This window comes from Gracilinanus agilis, chromosome 4 (assembly GCF_016433145.1).
Source record: "Gracilinanus agilis isolate LMUSP501 chromosome 4, AgileGrace, whole genome shotgun sequence".
Lineage (NCBI taxonomy): Eukaryota > Metazoa > Chordata > Mammalia > Didelphimorphia > Didelphidae > Gracilinanus > Gracilinanus agilis.
Window position 1 is genome coordinate 267,521,046 of NC_058133.1, and position 23,669 is coordinate 267,544,714.

General features: G+C 38.1%; 1 protein-coding gene across 1 annotated transcript; it reads right to left on the reverse strand.

Moving 5' to 3' along the window:
* Positions 1–1,390: 1,390 nt before the first annotated feature.
* On the reverse strand, positions 1,391–21,196 carry GLO1 (glyoxalase I). Its single transcript, XM_044672112.1, has 6 exons — positions 21,077–21,196; positions 16,148–16,230; positions 10,184–10,324; positions 7,692–7,759; positions 5,045–5,134; positions 1,391–2,787 (listed from the first exon to the last, which is right to left on the reverse strand). The coding sequence occupies exons 1-6, from the start codon at positions 21,158–21,160 to the stop codon at positions 2,699–2,701; spliced, it is 555 nt and encodes a 184-aa protein (XP_044528047.1). The 5' UTR covers positions 21,161–21,196; the 3' UTR covers positions 1,391–2,698.
* Positions 21,197–23,669: the final 2,473 nt, after the last annotated feature.

Genomic DNA, 23,669 nt, shown 5'->3' on the forward strand with positions numbered 1-23,669 from the left:
AGGAAATGGCAAACTACTCTAGTATCTTTATCAAGAAAATCTCAAATGAGATCACATAGACTTGGATATGACTGAACAAACAATATAAGCAATGTGACATTATTTCTGTCCCTCCACATTTATTTGCATATTTAGCCTTTTTTTTAATCTCTAACCTAAACCATTTACTTTCCCATCTCTATCATAATCCATACTTCCCACTTCTTTTCCTCTTTTCCCTTATGCCATCTCAACCACAGTAATATTCAACCATTTTCCAGGTATGAAGTATTCTGAACTTCCCAGCTTTTTCTTTCTATTAAGACTTTAAAATTGAAAAACAGGTTTAGTACTGAATCTACCTTCCTGAACAATGTGCTACTGAGAATAAAAATGTGAGTTCAAGAACACCTGCTATTGCCAAACCATTGCTAAATAAAGTATGATAAATGCTGTATCCCCTAAAGGCAACTGTGCTTAAAAAGAAGGTTCATACATATCTCTGGAGAAAAAAAAGTACCAAGTCCGTGAAATTTTATTTGAAATTAAACTTTAATTGAATTTATAGTACTAATTTGAAATTTACTCAAATAAGTTTTATTCAGCCCAAACAGCCACTGTAAAGTGCTTCTACAAGTCAAGAAGCATTTATTAAATGCTTACATGCCATCCACTGTTCTAAATACTGAGGGTACAGAGAAAGGCAAAAATCAAAGTCCCTGCCCTGAAGGTGCTTACATTCTACTGGGAGAGACAAGTAAACAACTAGGAAGAGCCAAAAGGAGATGGAAAATAATCTCATTCCAGAAGGTGAGTGGGAAAAGTCTGCTGGATTAAGGGAAAGTTCAGCTAAATCTTAAATTAGCTCAAGGAAATGACGCAGAGGCTGCCTAGCTAATGCAAAGGCGCAGAGATAGGTGAAGGTATTGTGTTCGAGGAACTGCCAGTGGTGCTGTGTCAGGAAGTGAGAGAAAGTTCTGAAGAGTTTTAAAAAGCCAATTTTATCCTAAAGGTAATAAGGAGATACTGGAAATCACCGAGTAGGTGGGGATGACATGGCCAGTCTAACATTTTAGGGAAAAAAAAATCACTTTGGCAGCTCAAAGGAGGACAGGTTGGAATAGGAAGACCAGCCAGGAAATTGCTGCAATAGTCCTGGGGAAAGGTGATGAGGCTGAAGTGGGATCTTGGCTGTGTGAATGGAGAATAAAGGATTTCTACAAGATGCTGTAAAGGAGGGAGCATAAAAATTTGACAACATATTGGACATGTGGGGTGAGTGCAGTCATTACTGGAATTGCCTATAGGTTTACTTTTTTTTTTTTTTTTTGAACCCTTACCTTCCGTCTTAAGGGCTAGGCAATGGGGGTTAAGTGACTTTCCCAGGGCCGCACAGCTAGGAAGGATCTGAAGCCAAATTTGAACCTAGGACCTCCATCTCTAGGTCTGGCTCTCAATCCACTCATTGAACTACCCAGCTGCCACCATCAATTATATTGTACAAATATTGCCAAATGAAATTAGATTTTGTAATATAGGACCATAATGAGTATCAAGACTAGCTATATTATAAAAATAGATCAAATGGGTATCAGTTTGATAGGGAAGTACATTTAGCAGAGGCATTTGCTGAATAGCAGTTCCTGTGTTAATTCTGTGTTGAGTGATCATTGAATGTGATTTACAACTAGTATGACATAAGTAATCTTTTATTCTAATTCTTTATTTTGGTGTGGAGGCAACTCTGGCTTCCTGAAGTCTATACCAGCAGAACATAAGCTTAGGTAGTTCCTATGCCAAGAGGAAAAGACATTAAATATGAGTCTACTTGGCAGATTATGTCTGTTGCCTGAAGACAAGCCATGGTGAAGGAAGTTTGAAGTTTTTCAGGAGGAATCTGACCATGAGCTGATGAAAAAAATTTCACTTTGCCTAATGGTACCTTTCTATGTAGAAGACTTATCAGGAAGTATTTTAAGGTTCTAATTTCAGATGCATGATCTCAAAAGTAGAGTTTTAAAAAAATTGATCAATGAGGTCTTGATTACATGAAAATATCTTAAGTGGAATGAAGTGTCCACTTATCTCAAAAAGCTTCTATAACTACTTTAAAAATATTTTGTCATACTCTAGCATCCTTATCAACCTGATGAAATTTTAAAATTAGCATCTCAGGGCATCTACTTAAATACAATAAATACTTGATACTAAGTTCTCCAATTTTTCCATTTGAAGTTCACATTAAATTTCAAAGTGTGTACCTTCCCTTACTTTCTATTGTGAAGTTATTTCTAGGGCATTTAAATCTCAGAAGACATCACCAAACAATCTCATTAAGTCGTTTTTTTGAAAATGATGGTTAAACAAAAGTTAAAAGGCAAAGAGAAGTGATGCTCAGGAAGCTTAAAAGGCTAATTCAAAATCAACCTCTGAGGAGGAATTGCACTAATTATTACATAAAAGGCAAAGATGCAAGACTACATTCAAGGACAGAGCTGGAACTATAGTACTTCAACTAGCGGGAAGACACACAATGCTTTGAAACATGAACAGTAAATGTAAAATATAGCCAAAAGTGGGTCATGAATAGAACTAAAGAATAAATTTCAAGTGGAGAGAGAACTAAAATACTGCATTCTTCCTTTAGTCTAGCAACCTTGAATCACATTGTTCCTTATTTTCAAAATGTCTTCTAAAAAAATCTCCAAACTGCATTTTTCTAAGTGAGGGTTTTCATATAATTAGGATTCAGAATTTCAATCCAGTAGCCATCAGGATCTTGAATAAATGCCAGTCCTTTCATTTTGCCTGGATAGGGAGAAAGTAAAATATTTATTGCTAATCATTAAGAAATGGTAACATATTAGCTATCAAACATATAATTCCTAGTCTCTCCTTGGATAGGATTATATACTGTTATCCAAAAGTAGACCCTTAGAAGCACATAGCTGGAAAGTGACCCCATGGAAAATCAATTGTTAAGGAAACGACAGCACTTCTGAACTTGGATATGCACTCCAGGGAGAGAAGGATTTATGGTTTAGGTGAGACACGAACCCAGGCCCTCAAGACTCCTTCCACTATAGTCACACTGCAGAGTTATCGGTATTAAAAAAAATGCATTCTCTATTAGTGGATCAGTTAGAGAGCATTGTACTGAAAGGGACAGAAGAATAGAGGGGAATCAAAGGAGAAAGGCCATGGAAACCTAGAATTCCCAAGCTAGGAAGAACTTCGGGCATCACCTAGCCTAATCCCTTCATTGCACAGAAGGGGAAACAAGTCTAGAGAAGGGATGGGCTCCAGCTCTCAATGGAATCATGGAGCAGAGCTGGGATCCAATCCCAGATTTTCTGCCTTTGAATCCAGGACTCCTGTCACATCAGTTTGGTCACAACTGGGATGAAAACCAAGCACTCCTCAATCCTAAATCAGGGCTCTTCCCAAGCACAGCTAAGGCTTTGAGCGGGATTTTTTCTAGAAACTTAACTATGCACTAATTCTTTGTAATCTTACACTGTCTATTGACACTAAATATATCTGCATTCCATTATGACTTCTCTGACCTTTCAAAGAGTAAAAGTAACTCATTTGCTAACTAGTTATTTTTTAGTTTTCACATGTACCAGTAGAGAATTGTAAAAGTGAAATTTGGGAGATGTCATCTTTAAGTATATATATGTATTTTCTATGGACATTATCAAACTACATTTCCTGTGGTCCAACGGGTTTCCGGTTCCGGTTCTTTGGGCGTGGGGACACCTATGTCTCCACGCAGGGAAGGGTTTATAATCTCCTGGGTTGGGGGGTTGTGCCTTTTGGCTAGCAGGTTCGGGGAGAGAGGAGAGGTAAGAAAATGGAGGCGGCAATTTTGAATTCTTACAAGCACGTGGTCTAATAACTTTATCAGCATGGCTTTAATTAAAATACTAATAATTATTATTATATCAGCCTTTATTATTTTTTATATTTATAGAATGTCTCTAATTTACTAAGATACTCCATTCCAATCCAATTTAATTCTCAAGTATTTATTAAGAACTAGTTACAGGGGCAGCTTGGTAGCTCAGTGGATTAATTAGTCAGCTATAGAAAAGGGAGGTCCTGGGTTCAAATTTGACCTCAGACACTTCCTAGCTGTGTGAACCTGGGCAAGTCACTTAATTCTCATAGTCAAGTCCTTACAGCCCTTCTGCCTTGGAACATTGATTCTAAAACAGAAGGTAAGGGTTTAAAAAAACCAACCAAACAAAAAAATAGCTACAAACAGACAGTTCTGGCTTTATTTAAGGCTTTCTGCAGATCTCTATAGAAGGCAATTTTTATGTGATGCAAATTTGCCCCAGGACATGGGAAAGAGAGAAGGAGATAAGAATGGAGCTAAGTGCTAGTGGAGGGAATGGGCCAGCACAGTGTTCAAGGAAACAGGGGCCAGGTACAGAGAAGCAAGAGCATAAAGGTTGGGGCCCAGCATCTAAGGGTTGGACATGGATGTAGGCAGGAGCCAGGAGAGATGTATAGTACCCCAATACAGCCTGATGGAAATTCAGAGGCAGGGGGAGAACAGGATTGCTCTATTGCTCTCAGAGAGGTTCTTCTATTCTTCTGCTTTTACTTGGGAGGGGCTTTTTAAGTTAGTGGGTTTTTTTGATAATGGGTTAGGAGGTCACAAAGCAAGTAGGAGTAGAGAGAAAAAGCAGAGTACCGTACAATAACGTTAACATAAATGTTTTTTTGGAATGTGCATTTCTTCCAGAATTCTTTACATAAAGTTGAATTTGCTTAATGTGAATTAAGAAGTGTCTATATAAGGGAGCATCCTCTATGTGGTGCTAAGCAAAGCATTTAAAACAAAAACCATAGCAAAGTACACATTTTAAAGTGCATACCTTTCCAAGGTCATGGAAATACCAACCAAGCTCTGGAAGTGGACATGAGGCAAAGATACGCCTGAAATTTATTGCCTGACTGCTATGGAGCATAACAGTGTTAGGCAGACTGGGTATTTAAATAAAAATTATTTATAATAAAGGAAAGCCTAAGGAAGACCGATATCAAGACTTACCTTCATCAGGTTTCTTCACAAATTTTACTCCTAATTCTTCAAATCTTTTACAAGCACCTTGTACATCAGGAACAGCAATTCCTATGTGTCCTGTGGGACCAGAAACAAATAAACAATATAGCAAATTGAGACCACGGTTTTAGAACTGGAAGAGTTCTAACAAGTCACTTGGCTTAATCCCCTAATTTTATTTCCAAAAATTTAACATATTTTTATTATGAACTTAATAAGCGCAGAAAAAAAAAATCACACATGAAATCAGCAACTAGGTGGTGCAGTGGATAGTGTTGGGTTTGGAGTCAAGAAGCTTTCGATTGAGATACTTAAGATACTAGTTGTATGACCCTGGGAAAGTCTCTTAACCTCTATAAGCTTGTTTCCTTCTCTGTAAATTGGGGATAATAATAGCACCTGCTTCACAGGATTATTGTAATGAGAAAATGAGATGAAATATATAAAGTGCTTTGTAAATCTTAAAATGCTTTACAATGTTACCATTAATTGTAAAATTGTGGTTTTCCATTATGAGGTTTTCTTTTAAATTTAATAATATAATAAATTCAACCTGTAACTTTCAAAGTTGTTATATCTCATTTTTTTCTTTCACTCTCTTCTGTACATTTTTTAAAAAAGATGCCTTAATGATCATCTTTTTTCCCTTTTCTTTTTTGCTATACTATCTCTATCCCCAAGCCCCTGTTGTTTTTTTTTTTCTTTTTTCAAAAAGATACAGATAAAGCCCTTGCAACAAACATGCATAATCAAATAAGCCCAATTCCCACACTGGCTGCTTAAAAACACACACACACACACACACACACACACACACACACACACACACACACACACACACACACACACATTATTCTTCATCTTCCTGTCAAGAGCTTTGACAAAGAAGGAAAAACAGTCCTAGAAAGGTGAAAAGACTTGCCCTAGGTGTCAGGACTGTGACTGGAATCCAGGCCCCTGCATCTCACCATAAATCCAGTTCATTTAAAACAAAGTATTTAATAACTGACAGAAATCAACCGAGTTTGGATGAAAAGAACAAATAGTATTTAGCTGGCTGACATTAGTAGTTACTTTGACTTATGCATTATTCTGAGTGTATTATTGCTCCATGAAATGACAATTTTTAAAAGCCCATTGCCACAGGGTCCCAAGCTATCTTTCCAGGCTCACTACCTTTCCTTTGCCTTCCAAACTCTGCAAACCACCATATTGGCTTTCTGTGTTTCTCACAAACAGTGTATCTCCTCTCTCCATCACCACCCTGGAGGAGTTCTTCCTATGCTGTCTCGAAGAATTCTCGTCCTCCTTCAAAGTGTAGCTTCAGCTGCCAGTGACTAGGTGCAGCCTTTCCTAGTTATCCTTAATCAGTGCAGACACACTTAGGGAGAGTCTGCCTTGTGCCAAGTACTGTGCTGAGCCAGGAAGATGAGAGGAAGCAAAAGACAGTCCATGCCCTAAAGGAACTTAAAATCTAAAGGGGGAGACAGGGATATGCAAGAAAACAGGAAATAATTAAAAGAGGAAAGGCATTAGAATGAAGATTGGCTGGGAAAGGCTTCTGTGGAAGATGAGGACTTGAAGGAAACCAGAGAAAGTTAGAAAATATTAACTCCCTTGTAGGTATTCTGTATATATCTGAGCATGTGTGTGAATGTGAATGTGTTGTATACACATCTATATAATGTTAAGTTCTGTTACAATTTAAGCTTCCTGAGAATAGCACTCGCTCTTTCATCGCATCCATATCCTCAGCTTCGATGGCACAGTGGATGGAATGCTGGCTGTGGAGTTGGGAAGATTACTCTTTGTGAGATCAAATGTGGCCTCACACACTAGCTGTATGACCCTGGACAAATCTTTTAACCCTGTTTGCCTCCGACTCTACATCTGTAAATGAGCTGGAGAAGGACATAGCAAACCACTTTAGTATCTTTGCCAAGCCAACCCCCCAAAATGGGGTCCCCGAGAGTCTGACACAACAGAAATGGCTCAACAACCACATCTACACAGCACAGTGCCTGGTACACAGAAGGCATGTAAATGCTTATTGCTTGCTTGCATGGTGTTTTCTTTTTACTCAATCTATGGATATACCAAAGGAATAATTACATTTAGCAGATTTAAGAGTACATTGGTTTTAACCAGTGGAAATGTGTATTGGATATGGGGGGTGGGGGTGGGTAAAGGCGGGGTGAAGGGGAAAGTAAAAACATGAATCATGTAACCATGGAATATTTTTCTAAAAAAAAAGTATTTAAATCTTAAAAAAACAAAAACAACAACAACAAAAAAGAGTACATTGGTTTTAAGAAGGATAACCGAATCCTATGATTTTAATTAGTCTGAGTAGGACATGATATTGGCAGTTAAAACTTTTAAAAATCTGCTAAAATTACAATAAGGATTATAAAGTGAATCTGTCACAATGAAGCAAATCTAAAGACTAGGCCGAGGCAATAACATTTAATAACTCCTCAATAAGAATGCTTGTGGAGAACCAAAATAACTGCATCACCAATGCCCTAATTACACTAATAAGTTTTGTATACAGAACTGAAGAAAATAATACCAATCTAAAATACATTGTACTAAAAAATAAGCACATAAACATAAATATTACATATAAACATACCAAATCCCCGAGGGTCTGAATTGCCATTATGGTAAGCTTGGTTCTCATCATTTTCAGTGCCCCAGTTACTGCAAAAGGAAGGAAAATATACATATTTCAGGGTGAAAATTTTTTTAAAAGAAAGCTTTTGAAATCTTCTATCAAGTAATAGCCTCATTTACTCAATCTCATCATTGTTATTAAAAAATAAAGAATGCTTTCGGTCACAGATAGTGAGACTAAAGTATATATGCGCTTTGTTTTTATATTACATTTTGTTTCTAAATACATTAGTCCAATTCCTACCTCCCCAACCAGCTACCCTTGCCTTGTAAAAACAAACAAACAATTCAGCAGAGTTAAATAATCTTATCTAACACTCCATAGCCATAGTCCCCAATATATATCTCTCCAATGAAGGGAGGGAGATTCTTTTTTATCTCTTCTCTAGGGCCAAACTAGGTCATTATAATTATATACAATGTTTAGTTTGACTTTATTCTTTTAATCACATTGTTGTGACTCCATATCTATTTATACCTTGTTCTGCTTATTTCACTTTATATTAGTTTACATAATTCTTTCTGGGTATAGGGTATTCAGTTAGATGCTAAGCTTTTTCATTTCTCCCTCTACATCTAATTCCCTTTATTCACACCCTAGTACGTCAAATACTCCTTGCTTCTCTTCTAGAATAATGCAATATACTGGTTCAGAAAATAATGGAGATCACTGCCCCAGAACATGGCAGGGATCAGTTGGTCTCCCTGACTCAAAATATCTCCTTTCCAAGATTTATTTTCTACCAAAGTTATTTTCCTCAAATGCAGGTCAGCTATATCATTAAAAAAACAAAAACAAAAACAAACAACTCCTTTAGGATCAAATATTATTTCATCCTTTTAAAATTTAGATTGTCTTATATCTCAGTATGTGTCTACAATTCATAGATAAGTACATATTCACATATTGGGTGTGGGTGTGTACTCAAAACAAAAAAAAGGGCATGAGGTTGGGAGGCCACTACTCTAGGGGATTTGAAAGTCCAGGCAGGGCTCGGCCCATTTCTTATCCAAGGCTTTCCATAAAACCAGCCTTGTTTTTTGTAATCATTGTTTCCTTTTAGAGATATTCACTTATCTCTTTAAAACTATATTATGGAATTCAGCCAGGAATCAAAGTCAAGTTCCCTGTCTCTTCCCCCTTTTGGTGGGAGATTGAGACATTTGCCCTTTTCCCAGGAGTCTGGGGCCTCTGCTGCTTCTCGGTTTCTCAAAGCTCTCCAACACTGGCTTATTGTCCCATTCCATCACACCAGAGCTGTCAGGTCTTGAGGACTTAGTTCATCTAGGTCAGGAGATCTGAATTCATCAAGGATAGCTCAGGAGCTTTTGGCAATTACCTTTTCCTTTAATCCTGAGTATGCATTCCTTAGAAGCCTTTCTAATTATAATCTTTATAGCAAAGAGACTGCTCTCCTTAGCAAGAGAAAAAGAGAAGAAAAATAAGAGTGGAAAGGTTCTGATTTCTTTCAGATACTGGTTACTACCTTTCCATCCACCCATGTAGCAGTCTCCTCCTTCCTTTATTTCACTTTCCCTCAATGTCCTTTGCTTTTATTCACTAGCTTTAGCTTATTCTGACTTTAGGCCCTCATACTATTTACAAACTGTTTGTTTGTTTTTTTGAATTGATCCTGTTAGCCTGCCCTCCTTTCCATTCTTTATGCATATAGGATCATAAATTTAGAGTTGGACAGGATCTTAAAGAACATCTATCCGAACCTCCTTATTTTACAGGTGAGGAAGCTTAGTCCCCAGGAGGATTTACCTAAAGTCTTACCAGTAGGGAGTCTCAGAATCAGGATTAAAACCCAAGTCCTCTAATCTGTGACTGAGTGCTTCCCCCCTAGAATGCATTCTCCCAATGGTGAAAGATCTAAGTGAATTGGTAAACACTCTTTGTATCCATGTTGGTTTCTTTAGATAACCTCCATTTTGATGCCTCATTGCCATTCAGAACTGTTTCTCTTTGTGTTTTCAGGATTTAGTTCTTGAGAAATTCTCATCCCTTCTGTAGTGACTTCCCCTACAGAATTCTAGACTATAGAATTTCTAAGCCTTTTCAAATCTCCTTTCAAAATCAAGGAAGCCTGTCAGAGAAGGCTAGACTTTCCTCTTCTCCTCTACCATATTAACTCTGGGAGGAGGTCATTTCTCTCTAAGGTTCCCATTATTCTGAACTCTAGCAATAAATTCTTCCCTGTCTATGAGAAGGGGATAGAGAACTGAGTTTCCCCCTTTTGGGTTCTTCTACTTTTGGAAGGATAAAATTAGCAACTGAGCAAATAAAAAAAATTATTAGCTTCTCTGTTTTTGGCAGAGTGTTCCAGATGCTGTTAAATGCCCATGTGGATAGAATTACTTTCCCCCAAGATATTATGAAGAGGATCTCAGTAAACAAGAACAGTATGAGACAACTTCTTATAATAAGATGTAAGAACTTGTACTCACTGCGTTAACTCAAGTGTAGCTTTCCTGGAAAAAGTCCAAGCTGTTCTTTCATCTTTATCTTTTGGGATGTCATTTTTGTCCTCAAAAGCCAAGAAGTAGAGTGAAAACTTCATAGTGGGAAAATCATACTTTTGGAGTAGTCTGAAATTAGACAGGGGAGGGAAGGAAGGCAATTAGATTAAATTTTCAAAAAAACAGCCTGAATGGTCATTTATGAAAACACCATAAAATTCTGTTGATATACATGTGACAAGGTAATCAGGAAATACATGTTAAAAATTCCTTAAAGAAACCTAACCTAAAACTATCCCATTTCAAAGAACAAATCTAAAAATAACCAGAATACTAAAGAAACATCATTATGTAATTATTTTAATTCTTTAAAACAAAACACTAGCTTCTTTTTATTAGAAGTAAGATGTATTTAGTTAAGTTCATAGTTGAAGTCTTCATCTAGGGATTTTGCTGTTCATACAATTTCCTTCGGACTAAGTTGGTACTAAGGTATCTGCTCTTTCTCAATGATGAAGAAATACCACCAAGCCATATTAAGAATTAACAATGTGTACCCTCTTAAGCTTACTGAAGAACGATATATTTGTACAATGCGTCTGTAGACTTTGAAGTTTAACAAATTATTTATTAGATACAGATTATCAATATAACCACATATATGCATGTATATACATCATAAATCAGATCCAGAAGACCTATGCATACCTCTTATGGGGTATGAAAATAGGAATTTCAGAAGGGAGGAGAACACACTAAATGGTCAGTTTTAGAAAAAGTTAAAACATCCAGGTTATTTCACACATTGCCATTTTAGTACTAGCAATTCTTTTTGGGGAAAAGTTACAAAAATAAAATTCCTTGGAAATCCAGAACTATCTCATTCTTTTTGTTAACCAAAGCTCTCTTTAATAATACACTGAATTCACATGGAAATGCTAAATAAATTTGTTTATCACTGTAACTTCCTCACTTTAAAGAGAGGTGTGTACACTGTGATACTCTCTCTTTCTCTCCCCCTTCCCCTCCCCTTCCCAATTGAAACAACAGAAACTGGTTTAGGACTCACAAAAGATTAATAGCTACGAAATAAAAATTTTCCTAAGATAAGAGGCTTAAGGTCAATATAGGTTTCCCCTTAAATTTTATTTTTATTCTGACTTAAAAAAAAAAAACAGCAGCATTTCTATGTACAAAGCAGAACTGGAAAAGATAATACACAGAACTGAAGATCTCTACTATACCGTTTGCCTTTACAAAATAAATTAAATATTTAACTTTCTAAGTCATCATTTGTGTTTATTTTTGTTCTTCCTTAACTTCTCTTTTGTACAGTAAAAATACTTCAATGACTGCACTTTCTTCCTTTCCTTTTAGCGGGAAGGAGACTATAATCTTCTCTCCCTCCTATCCACCCTGAACATTGAAAAAAAGAAAAAGAAAAAGAAAAACAAATCCCTTGTAATAAATGCACATTCAAGAAAATATACATTTCAGACTGTTTGAAAATGCCTGCCTCATTCTTCACCCTATATCTTCATATCTGATAGGATATCATCAGTTTTCTGGAATCACTGCACTGAACAGAATCCAAAATTTTTTGAATGTTTCAAACAATGTTTGTTTTTATGTTGTTATTACTTAATAAATTGTTCTCCTGGTTCTGCTCACTTTATATAAGTTCATATATAGTTCAAGTCTTCTCATGTTTTTCTGAAACTATCACTTTTATTTATTATGGCACAATAATATTCCATTATATTGAGATACTAGAAATTGTTCAGCTATACCCCAACTGACGGATATCCCTTCACTTTCCAGTTCTTTGACACCAAAACAAAACAAAAGAAAACACACACACACACACACACACACACACACACACACACACACACTGTCCTGTTTGTTTGATCTTTGGAGTACTAGCCTGGGTCAAAAGCTACACAATTATGGAGGCACTGAGAATCTGGTAATGGTTCAAAGGACAGCCAAGAAAATAAAGGTTTGGAAGACAGTGCCTGGCATCTAACAGATACTTAATAAATGCTTGTTGACTTGCCTCTAGATAGGTCCCAAAAGGAAATGGTAAAGAAATTAATGTTATTCAACTAGTAAAAGTATAAAGCATACATAGGAATTAGACCAGTATTGGAAACTGTCAAGTGAGGGAACTCCCTCTATCAATGCAGATTTGTACTTTCTCTGCAAATTACAGAGTAGCCTACATAGACACTGAAGGAAGCAGATTAAAATGTAATTGAGAAACATTTACTAAAATAAATAAAAATAAAATAGAATACAGATAATGCTAGTATGTGGTTTTCTAATCAATATGCTCATTTTAGTGGCCCTCCCTTTCTATTTGAATTTGATACCACTGGCTTAGAGCATTGAGACTTTTAGAGAGTTGGCCAGGGTCACACCAGCAATGTGTATCAGAGGCAGGACTTGGACACAGATCCTCCTGGTGCCCAGGCTAGTTCTTTACCAACTACACAACACTATCATGCTAATAAGGTTTTAACAACCCTATTCTATTATGTTTAGAGTCCTGTACAAATCCAATTTAATTTAGCATGCAACTATAATCTACTGGGAGGAAAAAAAATGTACACACTGAGGAATAAATATCAAATATATCTAAAGTAAATACAAAGTAACTGGGAGGCAGGGAAATGCTAACATGAAAGGCTGCTTATAGGAGATACTCTGAGTTGAGCCCTGAAGAAAGCTAGGGATTCCAAGAGGCAGAGGGGAAGGGCGTTCCAGGCACCATGCAAGGGGGCAAGGGTTGGAAATATATGAGATAATGACCATGTCAGATAGTTTGACTGGAAAGTAGAATGTGTGGGAAGTAAAATGAAAAGTTTTAAAAAATGGTGTTGGAGTGAGATTTTTAAGAGTCAAACAGAAGACTCTGTATGTTATCCTAGAAGTACAGGAAACCAATGATGCTTCTTGAGCAGTGAAGTTAAACCTAAGCTGCTAGTGTACTAATTGGCAGGTGTATGGAAGATGGATTGGGGAGATCATCTGGAAGACTATTGTAGCAGTCCAGTTGAGAGGTGTGGGGGCCAAACAAATAGTACTCAGTTCCCCATCTCTAATGAAATTTAAAAAATGGGAAACTGGCTGAAATAAAAACTATGAGACCATTCTGGCTCACTTAATTCTATTGTATTTCTTAAGCAAAAACAATGTATTCTTCCGTCTAAAAAGCTTATGCAAAATTATCACAAATGCTAGATTTGCTTCAATCCACCTAGATATTTATCATCAATAAAATATCATTAAGTGACTCCATTAAATATCTCAAGAACACAAATACCTTTGCAAAAATACTCAACACACTTTAAAAAACTAAATAGAAGAGTAGAGTCAAAATGATGGAGAAGCAAAAAGTACGGGTCAGCATAGGGAGATAGATAGAGGTCCGGGCACAGAATCTGGCCAGAAGTACACTGAGCAGAGCATTCCTATGCAGGGGGAGGCTGGGTACAGGCAAAAGGAGGTCCCAGGTCCAGCATGAAGGGCTTACACTTGAGTGTATGTGGTGGAGGGAAAGGTGCCAACTTTTGGTCAATGGATGATTACTCGGTTCTAAGTCATGGAGGAGACCTGTGTATTGCGGTGTTGTTCCAGGGTAAGGAGCAGCTGGCAGTCCTGGATGGTACACGGAGAAGCAGGTTCAGAAGCAACCAACAGCAGTGTGGCTCAGAGCCCAGGAGAACAGGATCTCAATTCTAGCTTTTAGCCCAGGGTGCTGTCTGCAGTGGAATAGCTAGGGCAAGAATCCCAGACCAAAGGGGAGCATACAATTCTGCCACTATGAAACAAGAGGGCTTTTCAGCTAACTGACTGATTGAGTCTAGCATTAGTCTACTGGAACTCAAATGAGGTGAGTGCATAATCCTGCAGCTCTGACCCAAATCCAGGTCAGTAACTTGCAGAATTCAGAACAGGCAGACAGCATTAGACTTGATCTGGATGAGACCACTGTGAAATCACTAAAAGCTTGCAGGTACTCAGTCTGAGAGTCTCTGAGATCCTGGAATGCTACAACACTCAATACCATAAGAAAGCAGCAGCAGGGTCAGACCAGACCTTCTCTTGGAAAGTGTAACAAGTCTGAAGTCAGAAAATAGCCTGGAAGAATTAAGGTGACCTCTAGGCCTGGTTCTCAATTCACTAAGCCACCTAGCTGCCCCCTCCAAGAAATAGAAATAGAAAGAAATAGAAAGTGGAAATAGAAAGAATCCACTGGTCACCTACTGAAAGAAAACTGAAGATGAAAACTTTTAAGAATATTATGGCCTAAACCAAGAGTTTCTAAATAAAAAGAAAAACCAAAAGCTTCTAAATAAAAACAGAAAAAATATTGCAAGCATTCAGAAAGAATTCAAGTACCAGGAAGCTAGTCAAAATCACATATGATTTAGCAGCCACTACTATAAAGAAACAGAGAGCTTGGAAGATGATATTCTAGAGGGTAAAGGATATAAGCTTACAACCAAAAATAACAAACTCAGCAAAACTGAGTATAATCCTGCAGGGGAAAAATGGCCACACATCTCATATAACTCCCCAATTATTCAGAGTACCATCTTCCAGTCCTCCAGGCTCAAAACCTAGATTTTATTCTGACTCCTCATTCTCATCTCCCATATCCAATCTGTTACCAAGGTCTGTCAATTTTGCCCTTTTAACATCTCTTCAATATTTCTTTCTCTCCTTTGATACTGCCTGTACTCTGGTGCAGGCTCCCATCACTTCATACCTGCCTGCCTGTCTCAAGTCTCTTCCCACTCCAGTGTATACTCTACTTTGCTGGGAAACTGATTTTTCTAATGTGCAAGTGAGATCTTATCAAACCTCCTCTCAATGAATTTTAGTGAGTCCCTATCATCTCTAGGATCAAATATAAAATTCTGTTTGCTGTTCAAAGCCTTACATAAAATATCTTTACTCCTTTCATCATCCCACTCTCTTACACATACACAGTTTAATCCAGAGACACTTACTTTTCCTTGAACAAGATACTCTATCTCCTAACTCTTGGTATTTTCAGCAGCTATCCTTCATGCTCCCCCTCTTCATTTTTGCCTCCTGGCTTCCTTTACTTCCTTCAAGTCCTAGGTAATATCTTATCTTCTATAGGAAGCCTTTCCCAATCCCTCTTAATTCTAGAGCCTTCCCTGTCTAGATTAATTCCTATTTATCTTACATATAGCTTGTTTGTACATAGTTGTTTGCATGTTATTTCCCTCATTAGACTGAGCACTCTCTGAGAGTAGGGGCTATCTTTTGCCTTTCCTTTATATTCCTGGCTGGCACACAGTAGGTACTTAATAAATATTTACTGACCAACTTTAAGGAAATAGAAGATTTTCAAGCATTTCTGATAAAAGACTAGAGCTGCAGAGAAGCTCTGAAGTGTAAACACAGAAATCAAAAGAAAAAAAAATGTAAACACGAAAAATCATGGATTATACAAGGAACTACACATGGATAAAGTGCTCACATTCTAAGGTAGGGATATGACAGGTGTCCCCTGAGAATTTTTATCAATATTAGGGATCATAAAGGGAGTCTAATTAGACAGAAACCTCTAGAAATGGTTCTGTGATAATTACAGTAGGTTTTGAATAGATTATTTCTTTTCCAATTCTGCTGGGTGAAGAGTGGAAAGAAGAGGGAGAGAAAGTTGTATTCATATTTGAGGGAGTCAAATTCCCAAGTCCAGGTATTCTTATGTTTTGGGTGGGAAAGAAACCTTGATCATTCTAAGTCTAGCTTTTGAACTCAAGCTTTAAATCATTAAATCCTAAAGTAGATTTCTACTAGATTTTTAATATAGGTTCTCTTGAATATACCTCCAGCCACCTCTCTACAGTTGCAAGGCCACTTTTGAAAATATATTTATATATTATAGGTATTATACATTTTACTTACGTCATTCCAAGAACCCTTGTGTAGAAATCAAGCGACTTTTTGGGATCCTTTACTCTTAACATTGTTTGTTGTAACAGGAAATCCTAAGGGAAAATAATAATAAATGATTAAATAGTTTAAACTATGACCTATACAACAGCATGGCATAAGAGACAGTGTTAGCTTCAGAGCCAGGAAGAACTAAGTTCAATTCTGGCTTCTATCACATATTAATGGTATGACCTTTGGGCAAGTCATTTAACATCTAAGTGCCCCAGGAAACACTTTTAAACTTTACATTTACCAGGTGCTGGTATACATTGGTATGTGGAATCTTTCATTAGCTGCTCCAAATACAGGTAAAATCATTGTTCTAGTTTAAAAACAGTAACAAAAGTAATCTAGATAGTGCACAATGGTGACATGCATTTGTGGAAATACTCCACCATTCTGATACTACTTTAAAAAAATTATGTAGTGCTATATAATGCCTAGTGAATATAATTAACACAATCTAATGAATTTCTAGGACTACAGTTTTCTATAGATGTTAAAAATTAGTTAATCAAAAGATTAAAAACAAAATATATAAGGAACAGGGACAATAAACACAACTTGGAAAATTGAGTCTTGAATGGCTGAAAGAGAAAAGGCTTTTCTATCTTTTCTCCATATCCCTAATGATGCTGAATAAAGGAAGGAAAATTTTATATTCCTAGTATATGTAATATGATGGGGTCTGAGAGAGATGGTTAGGTAGATGTCTGCAATAAGGCTGGGGATGGTAATGTTCAGATAGATCCACAGGTATCTCATGGGCTAGGAAATTGTGAAACACTGGATTAGTCAACAGGCTTATGAGTTTTATTCTAATCTTAACATCTTAAGTTATATTACCATATGACTTTGTGGAAATAGATAATTTCCCCTGAAATTGAATTTCTCACATAATAGATTGCTGCCCAGGGATTTTTTCAGACAACTGTAGCTTATCCCTTAGGAAGTAAAATTCTTTTATTTTAATCACTTTTGATGGAAATCTTTGTAAAATCTATTACAGACTTCCCTTCCTTATCAAACTGAGTATAATGAATATTTCTGAGAACTCCATCAACCTATATAAAATTATGCTGAAATTGTATCTTTAATTTCTCAGGCTTTCTGAATTCTCTCCTCTCCCCTTTAAAAACTATCTCCTATTTTTTATCTGTATACCAAAAAACCAAATTACATTATTATTACTCTTGCTCCATTCAGAAAAGTATGGTCTCAAATTTACATATTTTAGGGGAGGGAAGATTTTGCCAGATAGTCAACTTGATGTTAAGAGTGACAGAAAATCTCTATTCTCGGAAAACTTACCATAGATCTAAAATGGAATCATTTCTGTCAACAAAGAAGCATGTTCTTAATCATCTGGCAACAAGAAAGATCAGAGAGGAAAAAAAAAAAAAAAGAAAGATCAGAGAGGAGCTGGAGGTTTAAAGGCTACAAAAGGGAGGAGCTATGATGAGTTAGCTGGACAACAAGAAGGCCAGTTTAGAATCACAGAACAAAGAGATGACTTAAGAGATAAGAAAGAAGAAAAATAGGAAAAGTAGGGAGAACAAAGAGCAGATAGTGGAAACAATGACAGAGTTAGGAAGTTGTGGTAGTAGTGTCCAAAGGGGCAGTAACAAAAGTGATTATACTAAGAGCAGGAATAGAGAGAGTGAGAGAAGAGAGCCAGTAATTAAAAGGGGAAGAATAAAAGGGCTCAGTAATTTGGAGAGGTTACCAGCCACTTAAATCTCAAAAACCCTGGGGGGGGGGGGGGGGTGAGGGAGTGTTTTAAGACAGTGGGCCAGTCAATGAGCATGGATGGCCATAGAATCAGAAAATGCTGGAAAGAATGTTCCAGATGTGGAGTAAGAGAACCTAGCTTTGAATACATTTCACTTACAAGCAGTGTTATGCATGTTACCTTTTCCACAGGGTTTTCATGAGAAAGGGACTTTGCAAATCTTGAAAGAATAAGTATAACTTTGATTCATCTACTTTGTAGAAATTAAGAACAGGTATGATTTTCTGGAAAAACAATCTGGAATTATGAGGCAACACAGTGGATGGAGCTGATCTAAGCCAGGGCAACCTAGGTTCAAGTGTAGATCTAGGCACATATCAGTTGTGATCCTGGACAAAATACTTAACTTCTCGGGAATTTCCAGTTCTCTAAAACTGGAAACTGAAGAACAATTCCTGATCTGCAGGGGCAGAAGGAGCTTCCTCTCTGGATGTTCCCTATACAGTTGAAATCAGAGATTCACAGACCAAAAAACAGATTTTTTTTTTTTAATCAAGGCCCTATTTTGTTGTTGGTTTGTTTCAGTTGTATCTGACTCTTCGTGACCCCATTTAGGGTTTTCTTGGCGGAGGTAGTAGAGTGGTTTGCCATTTCATTCTCTAAGTCATTTTAGAGATGAGGAAACTGAGGCAAACAGGGTGAAGTGACTTGCCTAGGGTCACATAGCTCGTAATTGTCTGAGGCTCAATTTGAAATGAGGTCTTTCTGACTCCAGGCCTGGTGCTCTATCCATTGTGATACCTAGTTGCCCTATGAGAGCGAGCTATACCAATGATGACCATGCTGTATCATGGATAATACATCCAAGACATGTATAAAGGTGAAGAAGGGTGACAATACACGAACTGTCCAAGTGTGGAGATGGGATCCACCTTCCTTTTCACTACTAGTAAAAATTACTGAAAATTGCCACCAACAGGTAGATCAGGACAAGAGCCATGGAAGTGACAACACCCTCCAGACCACCCCATTCCAGTTCTATTTCCAGCCTAGCTGCTATTGTCCAGGGAAGCCAATACCTGTGGAGAAGAAGTCAGTCATCCCCACACATTGCCACCCCAAAGGTCAGGTAAGCCAGCCTAGCCAAAGCAGCAAAGCACCCCAAGGGAGACAGGAACTCCTGGAAAGCAGGGATTGTTTTAATTTTCCATGTGTCCTCAGCATTTAGCACAATGCTTGGCACCCTATAAGTGCTTTTAAAAATGTTTTTTTCCATTCATTCATTTATTCAAAATGGCAGGACCAGATCTCAAAACAAAGACCACTGATAATAAATTCAATATTCTTTCCACTAACCACTGATGAACTCTCATTCAACAATGCTAGATAACATGGCAATCCAAGAGAAATAAAGGTATTCCTTATTAACATTAATCAGGTGTATATCAGTAGGCTGGAGAATATAAGGAACATTATTTAAGTGATGCATTATCAGCAACTTAGTTGAAACAGAATAGCCTAATACCACACCCTGAAGTCAAACAGTGGCTCTAGTATTCTCCACTTAACCCAATTTAAATTACTGCTGTCAAGGAACCCTCAAAATGCCTGTCAATTCTGGAAGACTTTAGAAGACAATCCAGAGAACTTTTTAAACAATGAAAAGGCAAGAGGTATAAATGATTAACTACAGCAATAATTTAAGTGTCTTAAGCTAAACTCCCTTAGAATATTATGCTTTCCCAAGTGCTTGAACTCTGGGTTGCTATTTAAATATTTTAGTTATAGGATTTCTGTATCAGGTACTGAGTTGACATGTTAAGGTGGAGATCTGGAAATCTTTTTGGATTTTTTTAAAGCTAGAAGGTAAATTACCTCACCTTCTGGGTCTCAGTTTCCACATCAGTTAAGCAAAAGCTCTCAGAGGTCTGAAAGTGTGTGTGTGTGTGTATATATATATATATATATATATGCCAAGGATGGATAGATGGATAGATATCAAGAAAGATAAAATAAACTTGGAATGGCTGTAATAAACCAAGGCAGAGATAAACCCTAGGAAGAGTTAACCACAAGAGACTGAAAGTTGGCACGACTGGGTTAGAGGTAAGGGAGTTACTGGGGATGAGTCATCCTGGGGTGGCCCAAGGGCCTTTGAACCCCACCTGTTGGGATTTAGTAACAGCAGGATGGGTAACCAGGAATCTTAAGTTCACAGATGTATTGATGGAAGGAATCACAGGCTCCAGAAATAAACGAGTTCAACCCTTTTCTCACTTCATCAACAAGAAAACTAAAGGGCAGGGAGGTCAGATCCTTGTCCAAGGTCACATTTGAACTCATGTCCTAGTGATGGGGGCTGGGACTACCAAGTCAGGCACTAAATGACGCCAGACTGAGCTTCAGCTCAGGTGCCTGCATATATCCTAGGCCAGGGGCGCTTATGGGGGTTAGGACCCTAGAGCACCAAATAACATCAGATTGAGCCCCTGTCCAAGGGGAGGGGGGCTTATCAGGCCATTTAGTGAACAGCCATTAGAGAAAATTCCACTAGTTTTCTCCTGTGTAGCGCTATCCAGGGGCGCCTGTGCATCTCCCCAAGCCCAACCTAGGGGAAGGGGGCAGAGAGACCTTGACTTTTTCTCCATAAAATTGCTATTCTCATTACTTGGTGAAGGCGGATCCACTCCCCCAAAGAAGCAGAGGCTCCACTTCCACCAGCCCAGGCCATCTCTTCCAGTTAATCCCAATAAAAGGTTTGTCTGAGATGAACAGAGCTTGAGCGACAAATTCTTTTGGATCGAGGCCATGTCCTAAACCCAACACTAGAATTTCAGTCACTGCTCTTTCTACCTGCTTCCTTCCAGAAAAGGCAATGGAGACTTGTGCGACTTCCGGGGTAAAATTACAATAGTGTGGGAATATCGGCATACTTATTAAAAAATAATCACATTAGTATTTTTACTAAGTGTGTGTGTCGGGGGAAGGAAGACACTCTTTATGAAGCTCCTGGGGAAAGGGTAGCAAGCGAGTGCTATGGGGTGCCTCCTGGGATAATTTGGGCGCTCAGACCCCTGCCCGGACAGCAGGCCCCCTAAAAGCTGAGGCACCCGAGACTAGGGGAGAAGAGTGACGGTAGCATGGGGCGCCCCATCTCATTTACCCACCTTGGTGCTGGGGTCTGGGTCGGAGCAGAAACTCTGGGCAGCCTCATCGGTAAGGCCTTCCAGTGCCTGCGAGGATTCGGCCATGGTGATGCACGCGATTCCCCTGGGGCCTGGACTAAGGGAAAATGCCAAAAAAAAAAAAAGGGAGTTTGCAGCCTCCGCCTAGTCCTAACTTAGCTAGCAGCCTCGCAGTCCGGCTTAACACTCCTTGAGGGGGGAGGGGCTCCTGAGCTAATCATCCAATCAGAGTACAGAGAGTGAGCTCACTCTCTCAGGATTGGGTCCCGATGAGTCACAGCCTCAGAGGCCTAGAGCCGTGAGACCCCAACGAGACTACAACTCCCAGTGTGCATTGCGGCAAACACTGCTCCGGTCTCGTCTCTTCACTACGGAGGCCGGATGTCGATAATCACGTTTGTTGGGATCACATTTTACTATCCTTGGGATCTTTAGTGACTCTCTACCGCCTATTACCTATTGGGGAGACAATAATACATAGAATTTACAGATGAAAGAGAAACCACAGGATCATAGATTTTAAAACAGTAAAGAAATTTAAGGCACCATTTAGGGGATCATTTAGTCCAACCCTTTAATTTGCTTCTGTTTGGAGTGGAATTTTAGGGGTGGAGCTTGCACCCCCAGAAATCACTGTAATGAGCAAACAGGAGACTTAGATAGATGCTAGCAGAAAAAATGCGGCTTTTATTTAGGAAAATGGGGGAGAGGAGCACTGCCCGAGTAGTCTCTCAGCAAGTGTCCATAGGTATACAAATGAATTCAGAATTTATAGGAAGTTAATACAGTGGTGCCTTATATTACCCACCACCTGGGTGTGACATAATGTCTGAATGTTATATTCTTTTTATCTTGTCTTATCCTTTGAAAGTTTCCCAGCTCTCTTTTAATCATGGGAGTATTTCTCAAATTAACACTTTCTCAGTTTTGGTCATAGTTTAGGAATGTACAAGGTCAGAGCCAAAGTCTTTATATTCTAAGGCTCCATGCCTCCTCACAAGACTCTTTGTACTATACTTTTCCACGAGACTTCATTTTCTTTGTTGTTTTTTTTTGTTTTGTTTTAATTTTAAACCCTTAACTTCTGTGTATTGGCTCCTAGGTGGAAGAGTGGTAAGGGCGGACAATGGGGGTCAAGTGACTTGCCCAGGGTCACACAGCTGGGAAGTGGCTGAGGCCGGATTCGAATCTAGGACCTCCTGTCTCTAGGCCTGGCTCCCAATCCACTGAGCTACCCAGGTGCCCCCCCCCCACTTCATTTTCTTAACACTTGAAATGCTGATTGCAAGTCAATTGAGAATTAATAATGAAGGAAAGGAAAGGTCTTTGGTTGCTTTAAAGGAGTACTAAAAATCAGAATGGATTTGGATAGAGGAAGGGTCTATTCACTTCAGGGAGAGGACCTCTCTACTGTTGGTTATGTAGAGATAGGCTTCTTTTCCCTCTTTCCTGAAGGGCTTAGCTGAGCTAATTCTATATAGAAGAGTTACAGGGATAATTAATCAGATATTATCACTGCTACTATTAATCCTAATGATAGCCATAATTGTGAATAATGCACTACTAATGACTAATTTTTACTCCACACACTTCTTAAAAAATTGAGGTCCAGAGAGGTGGTGACTTGCTCAAGGTGACACAATTATAGCATGAAGCTGCATATCCCAAGATTGAAATTTGTTAGAAAACTGATCAACATAGGAATATCATAGGGTAGCAGAGTGGGAGTTATTCTTAGGGACTCAAAAGGGTTCTTGGAAAAAGTAAGCCACCAACAGATAAGATTTGGTGGTTAGAAACATCATTATATTTATAGCAGCTATTTTCCTTTTTCTTTTCTTTTTCCTTTTTTTTAAAACCTTTACCTTCCCTCTTGGAGTCAATACTGTGTATTGGCTCCAAAGCAGAAGAGTGGTAAAGGTAGGCAGTGGGGGTCAAGTGACTTGCTCAGGGTCACACAGCTGGGAAGTGTCTGAGGTCAGATTTGAACCTGTGACCTCCTGTCTCTAGGCCTGGCTAGCAGCAATTTTTCTGTAGGCAAAGAACTGGAAATTGAGGGGATACCTATCATTTGAGGAATGAGTAAGAAAATCGTATACAATTGTAATGGAATACTATCATGCCATAAGAAATGATAAATAGGATAATTTCAGGAAAACTTAGGAAGACATATGAACTGATTACAAAATGAAGTGAGCAGAACATGAAATCATTGTGCAATAACAGCAATATCAACTGTGAAAAACTTAATTACTCTGATAAATACAATGATCCAAGACATGTCCAAAGGATTTATGATGAAAAAAAATGATCTACATCCAGACAGAGAACTGATAAACTTTAAGTGCTGATTAAAGCATGTCATTTTTCACTTTGCTTTTTTTTTGCAACATGGCTAATATAGGAATATGTTTTATGTGATTTCATATGCATAATTGGGTTGTATGGGTTATCCCATGGAACATAATCAGAATTTCCATTCCTGATACTGATGGAAGATTTGGAGTCTGCTTTAAACCATATGTGTCCAAAGAGTAAAGGACTTCTACTTTGAGATGACAAGAGATTTCTTATT